The sequence below is a fragment of the Passer montanus genome, unplaced genomic scaffold (assembly GCF_014805655.1).
Source record: "Passer montanus isolate IOZ18808 unplaced genomic scaffold, ASM1480565v1 scaffold71, whole genome shotgun sequence".
NCBI lineage: Eukaryota > Metazoa > Chordata > Aves > Passeriformes > Passeridae > Passer > Passer montanus.
Genome location: NW_024372259.1, coordinates 1,180,465 through 1,194,422, shown reverse-complemented (window position 1 = coordinate 1,194,422; position 13,958 = coordinate 1,180,465). Strand labels below are relative to the sequence as shown.

Below are 13,958 nucleotides of genomic sequence, written 5' to 3'. Positions count from 1 at the left end.
GATCCCTGCGGTCAGAGGGTCAGCTCCTTCCTCTCTCTGCCTCATCCGTGGCCAAGGAATGAGGGCAGGCACTGGAGCAGTGAGCTCTGCTTGTCTGGGTACCTGGCATTCCCATCTGACAGCCGGGTAGCTCCACTGCTTGATATTCCAGTCAGGCACCCAGTACAGCAGCAGCAGCAGCACCGGGAAGGAAGGAGGGAGGGAGGGAGGGAGGGAGGGAGGGGAGCCACACAGCACGGCAAAAGCCAGGGCTAGGGATGACAGTAACTGTTCTGTTCTTTGCTTTTTTTTTTGCTTTTTTTTTTTTAATCTCAGTTGGTTTTGGTTGCTCTTTTGCTCAAAAAAGGCATTTTTTAAAAAATATATTAAACAGATACATTTTACTAAGATGTCTCTTGGCTGGAGCCACTGACAAGAAATGACACTCCCCAAATGAATAGGCTTAAAAAAACCTGTCCCAAACAAACCAAATAAATAAATACATAAATAAAACATTTTCTTTTTCTTTCTTTTGCATTAGGGGCTTTTTTTTGTTGGTTTTTTTTTTTTGTTTTGTAGGGAAGCACGGCCCAGAGGTCTCCGCCGGTGTCTGTGATGGCAGCGTGCCCGGCGCAGGTGCCAGGTCCTTCCCAGGCAAGGGGTGAGAGGTGCCTTGGCACCGCAGCAGACACGAGGTGCTCGTGGGGAGGCCCCAGGGGAGACCTGCTGGGTCCCCAGGGCCTGTGCTGTGGACCCCCACCAGCCCCGTGTGCGAGGGTACGGCTGCAGGATGGACCATGGGGGATGCAAAGGCAAAGACGCCAGTAGAAACCTCTTAAAAAGACTACAAAAGTTGAGGTGGCGAGGAGGGGGGATCCACTGGGGGATCCTTACGGTGGGTTAAGCACCTGCTCTGCCGGGACCAGCAGCTGCCTCTGGCCAAGCCACACCCCCCTGGGCCACTGGCACACCTCCCCAGTGTGGCCACCCCCGTGGTGGCCACAGCGGCGCTGTCCCCGCACTCGGAGCCAGTCTGCACTGCACAAGCCGTCCCTCCTCCTCAGTCCCACTGGCATCCTCCATCCGCTCGAGCCCTGTGTCTCTTTGGCCAGTTGCTGGGTGTACCATGGAAGCACGCGGTTGGCACTAAGGTAAGGCCTTGATTTAAATCTTTAGGGCGGTTCTTCCTCTCTCCTCCCCAGGCAGTCCTTCCCCCCAGCGCCGAGGTCTGAGCGCTCCCGGCCGTTAGCTGCACAGCTTGCCCGTCTCCTGCTCCAGCGCGTTGGGCAGCCTGGCGTTGAAGGCTCTCAAGGAGGACTGGATCCTCGCCACCTCGTTGTTGGCCAGCTTCAGCCGGTGCCGGAGCAAGCAAGTGAAGAGGTCAAGGCGAATTTTGCCAGGGGGTGAGAGCCTGTTCACCCGGTCCCTGATCTCCAGCAGCTGGAGCATGGCTGAGTCCTGGGAGCCCTGCGTGTAGGGGTAGTCCAGCTGGAGGATCAGGTCACGGATAGCGTCCGGCTCGAAGGGCAGGCTGTAGCCAAAGACTTGCAAGCTGTTGATTTTCATGTAGCCGAGGTTCTTGGAGGGATCTGACATCTCCAAGGGTTCATAGTAGATTGTCTCATTGGAGCTGTCATCCAGAGACTTGATGCGGCTCCGCAAGTAGACGTGGACCGTTTCAAAGAAGGTCTTCCACTTGTTGCCCAAGGTGATTGTCCAGTTTTGGCACTGGGCAGAGGCATCTACGGTAGTCCTTTCCCAGTCTGGGAAGCTGCCCTCATTGACAGGCATGAACCAGCTCTCTGAGTGGCTTCCCCCAAAGGGGTTAACATAGATGGCCATGACGGGCTCCAGGGTGCTGTTCTTGGTGAGGCAGATCTGCAGAGAGAGGGCCAGCATGACGTGAACCAGCCCGGGCTTGTACTTGTTGCTCTTCAGGGTCAAGAGCATGCGCTTCCTCCAGGAGGGGTCGAACCAGCTGCCCAGGCGCATGTCGTTGCTGATGAAGATGGAGTGCACCTCGATGCGGCTGTCCCGCTTCTGCAGGAGGTACTTGAGCTCCAAGTCCTGCAGGTCGGTCTCCAGCCCCAGGTAGTGCTCCAGTGAGTCGGCCACCTCAGGGCGGCAGAAGCCCTGGGTGAGCACGTAGCCGTGGTTGCAGGTCCCGCAGCGGGTGCTGTTGTCCTGGTCACAGCTGGCACAGGCTGGCCCCTCGCCCAAGGCACACGGAATGGACCCCTGGCAGGAGGGCTGCTCCGAGGGACAGGTACAGCTGTGGCTTTCTTCCAAGAAGGTTCCAGGCACAGTGGTCTCGCTGCAGTACAGGAGCGACTGTGCGCGGCTCCACCAGTACGGGAGGGACCTGGTGCAGAGGAAACACACGAGAGAGGCTTAGATGGCATCTTTTGGGATGATTTTCCCTAAGGATGGGAGAGCTGCCCACCTCATGTTTGTTTTCTGCTCCACTGGTGGCCCCCCCATGAACCCATTTTTCACCTTCAGGTTTGGACCTGATCTCTCAGGGCCACGTTCCATGCTGGTACAGCCACTCCTAGGTGGGAGCTTCTCCAGTTGCAGCCACAGGGAGGTGGCCCCCGGCTGTGAGGCACCCTTGGGGCACGGGGCAGTGTCCCCAGTGTCCCCAGCCCCAGCCATGGCACCCCTACCTCTCCTTGGGCAGCTTGAAGCGAGGCTGGCGGTGGCAGCGTTTGCTGAGGTTGAAGAGGCGCCGGATGAGCCGGTAGGTTTTCCTGGAGAGCAGCTTCAGGCTGGTGCCCAGCTGCTGGTAGCGATGCTGGACATCCAGGTCCATGGTCCAGAAGTGGGAGATGGCCGTCCTGTTCAGGAAACGGTCCGTGGGGAGTCTTTTCACCAGGGCCTGGAACTCCTCTGTGGGGTGAAGGAGATGGCATCAGGGACTCTGGAGAGCAGGCAGTGAAGGTGGAGCTGAAAGCACTCTCCCTCCACCTGAGCTCTTCATGGTGAAAAGACCACCCTGGAGACCCAGCACCCAGCCTGAGCTCCTCTCAGGAGGAAGGAGATGCTTGCTGGGGTCTCCCAGCCTCACCTGACTCCTCGAACTGGCTGTGGTGGCTCTCCCAGGCTCGGCCAAGCTGGGCCAGGCTGCTCTCCAGCGCCTGGATGTCGGCGTCGGGGCAGTTGCAGCGGGGGAAGGCGGGCTGGCACTGGCAGCGGCAGTCGCTCCGGCGGCACACCAGCTCCCCGGCAGAGCCGCAGGCGATGTAGCTGAGCGCGGCCGCCACGAACCTCTCCCGCAGGTAGGAGGGGAGCACCGTCTGCAGCCCTGCAGAGGGAGAGCCCCGAGGGCATCAGGGCACGCACGGAGCCCCTCAAACCTGGGCGAGGAGGGTACGAGCCTCCCCCCTCCCCGGGCTCCCGCCCTCACATGATTATCATATCAATTTGCTGTGGAGCCGCTTGTCTGGGCTCTGCATCGATCTTGGCTCCTCTTGGCAGACAAGCAACAACCTCATCCTGCCCAGTTTTCATTATTTTCCTCCCCAGCACTCCCCAGCGCTGAAATTAGAAGCAGCATCTCATGCCAGCATCCTCCCCTGCAACCCTCCGTGCACCCACAAGCATCCCATGGTAGCACTTGTCCGCCCCCACATCCCCACGAGCCCAGTCCTACCTTGGAGCTGCACTTTGTTCTCAGGGCTCTGCACCAGGACAGAGCTCACCGAGTCCAGGTTGTCATAGTTGCTGCAGCCGAGTGGCCCTGTCCGTGTTTCTGTCACCTAAGGTGGGGACACGAAGGTGGTCAGGGGTACAGGAGGGGACACAGGGTGCCCTACCCCGGACAGAGTGCTGCAGATAATCCCTGACCCGCCGGCAGAGCCCCACTCCTCTTAGCAGGGCGATGGTCAGAGAGGAGAACTAATTATCTGCTAATTAGCTTGTTGACAGGCGGCGGCCCGCTGAAAAATGTGCCTTTATTAGCGTGCCCAATTTCCCATAAATAATGGGAACGTGCTAACTTTCCCTGCTCTCTCCTCTCTGCTGGATGCTGTGTCAGGTCGGGGGAGCTGCGAGGGGCCCTGGGGTGTCCCGGGGCTGCTGTCCCGGGCCCTCGGTCGCCCCCTCGCCTACCTTGATGGCAGCCGTGGCGATCTGGATGTGGTGCAGCCGGCGCAGGGTGCTGTCCCTGTCGATGAAGTAGGAGGCTGCCAGCTGGTGCAGGGTCTCCAGCGAGACCCCCGAGCTGTTCCCAGCCCCCGCCGCGGGCTCTGCCCTCCGGCTCAGCTTGCGCTTGTCCACGAAAATGGTCAGGGACTCCTCTCCTGCGGAGACACGCGACACTTTTGGAAGGCTGCTGGGCTCCCCCCATTCCCTTCCTTGGCCGTGCTCATCCTGCAGTGCTTCTTTTCCCACTCTCCCTCCTTTGCACAGTGCTTGTGCAGGGGGTGACAGGACTGAACCCCAGCACTCACCTCCCAGCGTGGCAGCCAGCAGGAAGTGTGTCCCATACTTTTTGATGAGGCTGTCGGTGATCTGCTGCGGGCTGGGCCGGCGCCCCAGCAGCCGGATGTTGCGGATGAATTCAGGGGCCAGGGGAAGCGGAAGGCTGAAGAAATCTTTCCTCTCCAAGGCCAAATTATTCACCTTCCAACGGGCAAACTCTCTGTGGGAGGAGAGCGGCAGTGGGGAGAGGGTGAGAAGTGGGTCTGGCCACGGCACATGCATGCTCTCCTTCCTCGTGTCCCCGATTTCCAGCTCAGGACAGGTGGAAAACTCAGGTTAGAATCATCCCAACCTCCCCATTGGAAGTGCAGGACCTGCTGCCAGCTATGGATCCAGCCAGGACAAAAGCACCGTCCCTCCCTAAGCCATTGATGGTGATAAAGAGCTACAAGCAGCGGAGATGCCTGCTATTGATTAATCCAGCACCTCCGGAAGGCATTAATCACAGCCCAGGGCAGGGCTAGACCCTTTTCCAGCCCTTGGGGCTGGCTGCAGCTCATCCCTCCTCCAGCCCTATGCCTGTGGATCCAAGGGAAAATCCAGCATCGTGGTTTTAAACATCAGCAGCATTTTGTGGGAAGCTGGAGGTGTTGGGATGTGGTGGGTCCCCTCAGAGCTCCAGATGCTGTGAATGTGCCACCCAGCCTGTCACTGACTGTAAAACCCCACGGCCTCATAAACAACCAGCAGCAAATTTCAGCCTAATCTTTGGCATTTGGCTCTAATTAAAACCAGGCAGCGCCTTTCAGACAGTTTTACCAGGGCTGGCTGGGAAAAGAGGGAGAGGGAGGGAGAAGGAGGGAGCAGTGGATGGGTGAAAAGCAGCAGCTGCTGGGCTTGGCAGATGACAGGCTGCCTCCCACCATGACTTTTGGGCCCAGAAGATGGGATGCAGGGGCCAGTAGCAGAGCTGAGGATGAGGCAGGGGGGATGCTGCCTCTCCCCCAGCACACACACACTTTCCCTCGGGGCTGGGGTGCCAATCCCCACTTCCATCCCAGAGGCAAACAAGCCCCAAAGGCTGACAGCAGGTTCTCTGCCTCTGGGGAGGTGCGAGCCAGCTGCTGTCCCTCTGGCTGCTCCTTCCTGTCCCACCACCGTCACCAGCAGCATCCCTGGAGGATGCAGGTCCCTCTGCACGGCAGCATCAGCACACAGCAAAGAGGAGAGGAGCTCCCTGGGGGTGCCGGGCTGCACAACAAGGCTGCAATCCCAGCACCCACGTCAGCATTCCCGGGAGGCTGTGGTCAGGCTTTGCTTCGCTGCTGGAAGCCCCCAGGGCTCAGCACCAGTGGGGAGTGGAAGGGAAAGGGCTCATTAGCCAGAGGGGACAGCCCTAGTCCCAGGAGGCAGTGGAGTGGAGCAGGTTTCCCATGGAGGCTGTCAAGGGGTGCCCTTTCTGTGGTGAGCAGACCCCACTGCTGCCAAACCTGGTTCTCTGCTGGCAAGAAACCCCCTCCAGCCTTGGCCCCCATGCATACAGCATCCCATAGCAGTCCATGGGCTGATGGCACTGGGGACATGCCAGGGGGTCAGTCAGGGTGGCTTTTCTCAAGTCCCAGCAGTATCCTAGCCCCAGAGGACTGCCAGCCTAGGCAGGTTCAGTAATTTGGCACAGAGACATCTTTGTGCACAGAAAAAGGACAGAAGAGCATCTTTGTCCAAAGGGCCTGGGAGGTGGGCACCACGTGCACATTGCCCCTTCTGCTGTCCCCAGCTTCCCTCTTGGGGAGGATGTCCAAAGGGACTGGAGTACACCAGACCCGTCCAGCCCAGTGGGCTCTGTGCCTCCTGTCATAAGGGCTGATTCCATCTCCACCTGTGCACCAAATCCCTCCCACCTTAGGGCAAATCCTGCCTGGAGCCCAGCCTGGCCACACCATGAGCATCCCGGCAGGGGCTGCTATTACATTCCCTGGAAAAGCAGCATCTCACATCCACCCACCTGCTGTCTGCCCCAGTGGACATCCTCCTCCCACACGTAGGGCTCTGCTCATGTGGATTACAGAGGGTCTGCCTCCCCTTTGCCGTGCCCCCAGGGTCCCCCACCCCAGCGCCCCTCACAGCCTCTCACCTGTAGATCCTGTACCTGGTGGTGAAACCCTGCCGGTAGCGCTCCATGAAGTCCACGTACTCCTGAGCTCGGTAGAAGGGTCCCCGGTCGCTGAGGAGCCAGTCGAGGGGCGCCCGGGCGGAGGCAGAGGAGGATGAGGAGGAGGAGGAGGGGGTGGCGGGGGCTGCATGGCCCTGGGGCACGGCGCTGCCCGCCCCGCCGGCCGCTCCCCAGCGGCAGCAGGCGCTCAGGGCCAGCAGCGCCAGCGGGAGCATCGGCGGGGGCCCGTCAGCACGGGGGAGGTCCTGCCGCCCCATCCTGCTGCTGCCCGGCCGGCTTCTTCATTCTCTCACCCCGCGGCAATCCTCCGGGACAGCCCCGTCCTGCAAGGCCGAGCGGGGAAGCACGTCAGGACGGCGGCACACGGAGAGAAAGGAGGAGCAAGGTTTGGGATGCTCGCTGGGATGCTGAGAGAGGGAAAGCTGTGCTCCAGGGAGAGCCGCGCGTCAGGCATGGAGTGCTCATGCCACAGAAAATAAAGGTTCATAGGTTTGGGGGTGCTGGGTGCTGCTGAAGTTAAATGAAATCCTGCCTGATGGCTGTTTGAGGAATTTCTGGCTTTTTCTTTCTGTTTTTCTCTGCTGTACATCAGCCTGACGAACAGCAAGCTGAGCTTGCTGCTGTGGGCTGCCCTGCACCCTGCATTGTGGGGACAAATGTCACAAGCACATGCAGCTCATTTCAGGTGGGGCTAAAAATGATAATCATGGGGAACTGGGAAAATGAGCTTCTCCAGGTATGGACTGGATCGTGTGTGGTTGATGTTAGACTTTTCTTTGTGTCCTGATGGATGGATGGATGTCACAAAGTTGGCTATGGAAGTAGTGTTCTGAGTGCAAAGTAAAGATGGAGCTTTCCTGGCAGCAGCAACCACAAGGCCAGAGCTTGAATTTGCCAGCAAAAGTGGGAGATGGAGATCTGCAAGGTCTGGCCAAGGCCAGGTGTGCTGTGAGGCAACAACAGCTGTTTGCCTCAAAACAGGGACCCCATTGCTGCAGTGCTGCCAGGGAAGATGGTTTTGTTCCAGGAAGGCGGCTGGAGCCCAAATGCCCATCCCTGCTGAGCTCACACCAACCCTGCGTTCTCCCAAACAGGGCTTTGCTGGATGAATCATCACGCTTTAACATGTAATAATATGTTTTTTTTCAATTTTTTTCTCCTTCTCTTCTATTTTTAAACGCTTAAGGGTGCCCTTTGATTACACTTTCTCAGCTTCTCGCTCAACCCTCGAGGCTGGGGCCCTGTGAATTTTGAACAAAAGCTGAGACTTTCGCATCACCAGGCTGGGGTGCCAGGGCAGTGGGGTGGGCAGGAGCAGCAGGCAGGGCTTCTGCTCCCCCACACTCTTTTTTCACGTGCCACCCTGGTTTTTCCCAGCCTGGCAGGCAGCCACATGACAGCCCAGTCACTGCCTCCTGCCCCTGGCACGTGCAGTCCCCCACGGCCACGGTGTGACCAAATCCCAACCCAAAGCTGTCCCATGCTGGGGTGGGGGGCAGGCAATGCCAGGTTGCTTTCCTCACTCTGTGCCTCAAGCGTTGGAGGGGGCATCTGTCATCCCCAAAACGTGACAAGACCCAATGCCAGAGGCTCACAAGCTGCTCATGTGCTGCCACGTGTGGGTGGTGGCTGAGCAGCCGAGGCTGCAGAGTCTGCCTGAAGCAGACCTGCACCTTGCTCCCCTCCCCAGGAATATCTGCAGGTATAATTAAAAATTGATGTGGCCTGGGGACCAAAGGGATCCTCAAAGCTCAAGATTAAACCCCCCCCAGGTCCAAGCTGCCTGCAGCCATGGGTTCTGCTGCTGTGTCCAGGAGAGAATGGTGGCAGCCAGGGTCTGGCAGTAAACTTCATGGATGGTTTAGATCCTGACCAACCCTGAGCTATTTGATCCCTTCCCACACAGCAGGGAAACAAGCAACACTCTGGATCTCAGCTGAGAAGCCGAGGGAGGGTAAAGCCTCCTTGAACAGCTTCTTTCTAAACCCTGCCCATGGAAACACATTGCTTGTAGCATTAAATATGGCTGTGACAGCAAAACACCTTGTTTAAATATCTGGTGCACTGCCTGTTGCCTCACAAACAGGCATGGCACACCCTGTCTCCTTGTCTCCCATCATCATCCATGGGTTTTAAGTGGCTCCTGACCCAGCTCCAGCTGAGGTGGGGCTGGGCAGGGGCTGCTCCCTGGCTGTGTCCCTCTCCCCCCTCCCTCCTTACGGGTCTGTGACAGCCTGGGTCTTACAGGGGATGTTAAAGGGGGCTTTCAGTGGTTAAAGGAGATGCTTTCCCACAAGTGCCATGGGACATTTGCCTCACCCATCACCACTTCACACCACCACAGACTGGTTTTGCACCACCACCCTCCCTGAGGCTTTCCTGGTGTAAATCAGAAGGACACGGGAGCATCCTTCCTCCGATCCAAAGCACAGAGGGGATTTTTTGGGGTGGGACACACCAGGCAGAGCACTGTGTTTTCCATCAAATCATCCTAGATGTTAAATGCTTCCCCCACCAGCACTAACCAGCCCCTTGCCATCACCACCCTGGGGGGAATCTCCATGTGCTTTCCATGCTGTCCTTCCCCTCCAAATCCCCTCTCCCACCACAGCTAAGGCAGCAAGCATCTGGCTCACCATCATGGGGATGGATATTATGGACAGACCCACTTTGGGCCACCTTTCCCCTTAGGCTGTGGTCCCTAGACCATCTCAGCCTGCTCTGACGCCTTCCCTGGGGAGCTCGTTCTGAGATTCCAGGCTGAGCATGGCATGTTTCCCCGTGGCTACTTCATGTTTTACTACAGAGCAATAAAAATAGGATTTGATATTTCCAGCACTTGGCCGGGGCAAACTGGTACCAAACCAGTGAAGAATCCCTCCTGGTATGAAGCAAAGTTTCCAGCCTTGCTAAGTGAGCTTTTATTCACACATCCCTCTTATTTACACCGCGTGTGCCGGCACCTCCGAGGGAGGCTCCTGCTTGGGGACGGGCGATGACGCACGCCAGCATCCCTGCCAACAGGAACTGGAGCCCCAAGTCAGGCAGGAACGGGCAAGGAAGGCCTGTGTGGGGGCTGCACGGAGCTGTGCAGCAGCTTATCCCCACGGAGCAGCTTTCCTGGGATAATTTATTTCCTCCTATCGATCAGGAGTTATAGAAAATAAATAGGTGCAGATATTGCCAAAGCTCTGTATAGTCCTTATCCCTACAGCTGGGGGGAAGTGGCTCTGCTTTGAGGGGAAGGGAGGCTGCACTGCTGCTCTGTGGGGTTGGGGCAATGCTTCTCAGGGTGCACCTCCACAATCTTCCTGGGATGCTGGAGAGAGTAAAGCTCTTTAGAAACAAGGAACCCCTTGACCTTACTACTAGAGCTGGAAATAACTTTCTAATCACTTTTCCTTGATCCAAAAAAATGAAGATTTGAGGAGAAGCATCTGACAACTGTTTTTTTTCTTCTTCCTTTTGATTTAGGGTTTTGCATCACGAAAGTTGGAAAACTTCCAGCTTGTTAATTTTTTTTTCTCCTCTTCCCCCTTCTATAAAAACCCCAAAGCAATGGAAGAAGAGTACCAGAGGAAATATTGGCAAATTTTCCAAGGACCACAACCTCTTTCAGGGTGGAGTCCTCCTGAGCTTCTTGCAGCCCACTGTGTCCCCGTTGCCTGCAGCAGAACACCCCGGTGCTCCTCCAGTGATGGCTGATGCATGGCCCACACTGTCACTTGTCATGAGCTGCACCTTAAGAAGAGCTTGTGGCAATTTCTAGAGTCACTCCCCACCCTGGGGATGGCAGTGGGGTCACTTCTGCAGTGGTGTCCTCATCCAAAACGGTTTGAGAGGCTGAAGGAGGGATGGGAGATGGGGATGAGGGTGTTCAGGTGAGCTGCAAAAGCCTCCCTCTGCTGCCCTTGGGGCTGCAGTGACAGCAGCAACACCCTCAGCACCGCATGGGAGTTCCGCTGAGGCCCCACTTGCTTCCATGCCCACGGCATCTCCAGAGCCACGCTCCACCACTAATCAGGCTGAGCTCGATAATTAAGATGTTAGCTAATTGTTAGGGACATTAACATTGATTTGTGCCCTTTCATGCTGCAGGAGCAGATCTGGAGATACAGAAACCGGGAAGCATGCACTGGGGAGGGGGCAGTGGCGTTTGCCAGGTGCTGTTGGGAAGCACAGGAAGGTTCCAGATGGACTCTGGAGCCACCTCTGTGCACACTGAGCTGAAGCCAAAGCAAACCCCACAGTCCATGGCAGGTACACGATACCATGGGTGGCAGAGCTGTGGGATGTGCCCAGTCACAGGGCTGGTCCCTGGGGCACAGTGGGAGCAAAGGTGCATCCATGCAGGAGCGATGGGAAGGGGTCTCAGTCTCCCTGGGGATGCCTTTTAGTGGGAACAAACATCAAACCTAGTGACTGAGTCACCTTCTCATTAAACATGGAAAAGCTTTATCAAATTAAGGCCACTTAAAAGAGCTTGGGCAAAGGCTAAGTGCAGTTTAGCGTCTGAAGTGGATTGACTCAGCTGAGCCGTGTCTATCTGTGAACTCACGCAGGCGCCCAGGCCACCTCTTGCACCTGCACACCTCGGGAGAGACAATCCCAAAGGGCACAATTCCAGCAGGATGCTCCCACTGCTCCGGAGCCACCAGCCTCACTGGGGCTTCGTGGAGCCCACCTCCCCTACAGCCAGCCCTGCCTACAGCGTCTCCTCTGCCCGACTGTGGCTCACAAGGAGCTGCAGTGCACGCTCCCAGGGAAGCGCCAGGGCCCCATCGATCTGCCGGGGTAATTAAGAGAGCGGAGCAGGCACCGCCGGAGCGACAGCAGCGCGGTAATCGCTGGCAAAGCGGGCACGGCGGGGTGCTGGCAGCCACCTGGCAGCCGGCCCCGAGCGTGGGGACAGCCACCTCGGAGCCGCCGTGGCCCTGCCTCTGAGCAGATTGTGGCTGGGCTCCCGCTAGCCACCCTCTGTAGCCCGTTCAGCCGACACAGCCCAGGCACGCCGGGTCATTGCCCTCCTCTCGGCTCATGAGACTGCTTAGAAAACCCCTAGGACTCAGTGACTTGGGCTCCTTTTATTAGCTTTTCTTCACATCCTCAAGAGCGAGACACTTGAAGATGAGAGTAAAGGAAAACAGCAGAAAATCCCAGGACTCGGGGAGCCGAGGATTTGCATAAGACATCAAATGAGTTGAAGCCTGGGCCGCTGTCAGGGGAGATGGCAGCTGCACGCAGAGTCGCACCAGTGCCATGTGTTCTGCCCTCTGGCTTTGCACACACGAGACTTTCACACCTACAGGCAAAAAGCCTCTTAAATAAAGCAAACAAATGTGCAAAATAGAATTTCCCCCCCACCACCAGCATAGGGATGGCAGCAGCAGCTCTGGCTTCCCCACCTTGCGCTGAGCTCTCAGACCAAAGAATCCCTGCAGATGGATCTTCGGGACCAGGGAAGAGCAGCCCTGCACATGAGGGGATGAGGAAAGAGAGGAACCCTGTGCACAAGGGGCCAGGGAAAGAGAGCAGCCCTGCAGCCTCCTCCCTCCTAAGAGATCCTGCAAGCTCAGTACCACCCTTATGCAGGAGCTGGGGGCAGTGCAAGGTGAGGAACACTGCTTCCCTTCCCTGCCTTGCCTTCACACGAGTGACAAGTGCCACGGATGGGAATCGATGCACAAGCGTAGCTCAACGTTAGCAGTGCATAACAAATAAGGTGGTGGGCGGCTGGTGTTGGGCAGAGAGAGGGAGCCCTCCTCCGGGGTGTCAGAGCGGGGCCACTCCCCTTTCCAGCACCCTGCTGCTCGCCAGGTCTCCAAACTCTCACTGAACGGCCACCAAAGGCAGCTCCGCTTCGGAGAAAGTGCAGGGGCCTCACGGCAGCATCTCCGGGGCTGGCAGGGACCCTCCTGGCTGCTGACAGAGAGGGGACACTGACATCTGCCGGCAGGTCGCTCCCGGCCCCGCGGCGCCCGGGCTCGCAGTGCCCGGCCCGGGAGCACGGCGGGGCACGGCGCTGCCGCCCCGGGGTCCCTGGGGACGGACAGGGCACCGCAGCGCCGGGAGCTGATGCCCGCCAGCGCTTAAAGACACAGAGTTTGGTTTCTTACTGGAAAGAGGAGTGTTTAGGGAAGGGAGCCTGGCAGCGGGGAGCCCCCGGAGCTGTGCCCGAGGTGCGCACACATCTCCCGGCGGGTCACGCACCCGCTGCTCCGGGCGGCGGAGCGGGGCCCTGCGCTGCGGGGAACGGGCGATTCCCCCACGGGCTACTGATGATCGGGGCCCGTCGGAGAAATGAGCCTTTTAACATTTGCGGGAGCATTTCCTCCGGTCCCTGCGGTCGCGGGGTGTCTCACACCGGCGTTCTGATGCCCGCCAGCGCTTAAAGACACAGAGTTTGGTTTCTTACTGGAAAGAGGAGTGTTTAGGGAAGGGAGCCTAGCAGCGGGGAGCTCCCGGAGCTGTGCCCGAGGTGCGCACACATCTCCCGGCGGGTCACGCACCCGCTGCTCCGGGCGGCGGAGCGGGGCCCTGCGGTGCGGGGAACGGGCGATTCCCCCACGGGCTACTGATGATCGGGGCCCGTCGGGGAAATGAGCCTTTTAACATTTGCGGGAGCATTTCCTCCGGTCCCTGCGGGCGCGGGGTGTCTCACACCGGGCAGCGCACTCAGCACACAGCAGCAGGTCCCAGCATCCCGGGCATCCCGTTTATCCCGGCAGCCGGTCCCCCCGGGCCGGTCGCAGCCGCCCCTCAGCGGCCGGGCCCCGGTGCCTTCCGCTACACCCGAGCGAGCCCGGAGCGGGGACACAACTTGACCAAGGTCACCGAGCCAGCCGGCGTCGGCACCCGGGATCCCCGCCCTTGCGGGGCCGCCGCTCGCCCCGCAGCGCTCCCTCCCCACCCCGCCACCGGCGGGACCCCGCCGGCTCAAACCCCGTCCCCAACTCCTCCCCGCGGCCCCGCAGACTCACCCCAGGCTCCAAACCAGCGCCGGCGGGGCACCGGCCGCCTCTCCTCGGCGTCCCGCTGCGGTCGGCTCGGGCTCAGCGGCCCCGGGCGCACCATCCCGCGCTGCCCTCACCGCGGCCGCCGGGTCCGCCGCGCTCCGCGGGGCCGCCGCGCCGCGCCGGTAATATATGCAGCGGCCGCGGCCAATCAGAGCCGCCGCCGGCGGATCTAAGCGTTCTCATTGGTCGGTGCGGGCGGGGGGGGCGTGGCGCGGGTGTCCCGCTCCCGCCTCCCGACCCGGGGTGAGAGAACCCCGGGATGTGCGGGACCGGGAACGGCGGGACCGGGAACGGCGGGGCTGGAAGGGACACGGGACAGCCCCGGGATGTGCGGGACCGGGAACGGCGGGACCGGGAACGGCGGGGCT

The 13,958-nt window shown here is 59.2% G+C and overlaps 1 protein-coding gene across 2 annotated transcripts; it reads right to left on the bottom strand.

The window, feature by feature from the left end:
- Nucleotides 1-295: 295 nt before the first annotated feature.
- BRINP2 (BMP/retinoic acid inducible neural specific 2) lies at nt 296-13,659 on the bottom strand. 2 transcript variants are annotated; one of them, XM_039730310.1, is made up of 8 exons: nt 13,555-13,659; nt 6,536-6,897; nt 4,431-4,621; nt 4,090-4,280; nt 3,632-3,737; nt 3,047-3,283; nt 2,646-2,868; nt 296-2,341 (listed from the first exon to the last, which is right to left on the bottom strand). In XM_039730310.1, the coding sequence occupies exons 2-8, from the start codon at nt 6,829-6,831 to the stop codon at nt 1,225-1,227; spliced, it is 2,361 nt and encodes a 786-aa protein (XP_039586244.1). In that variant the 5' UTR covers nt 6,832-6,897; nt 13,555-13,659; the 3' UTR covers nt 296-1,224. The 2 variants fall into 2 exon arrangements, with proteins under 2 accessions (XP_039586244.1, XP_039586245.1); XM_039730311.1 differs by having other exon boundaries at nt 6,551-6,897.
- Between the last annotated feature and the right edge of the window lie 299 nt (nt 13,660-13,958).

Coding starts and splice junctions, on each gene's coding strand:
- BRINP2 (XM_039730310.1), bottom strand. CDS start 6,831: ATGGGGCGGCAGGACCTCCCCCGTGCTGACGGGCCCCCGCCGATGCTC. Junction 4,281..4,430: donor GCTGGCTGCCACGCTGGGAG/GTGAGTGCTGGG, acceptor GTGTCTCCGCAG/GAGAGGAGTCCCTGACCATT. Junction 3,284..3,631: donor GAACAAAGTGCAGCTCCAAG/GTAGGACTGGGC, acceptor CTCCCTCTGCAG/GGCTGCAGACGGTGCTCCCC.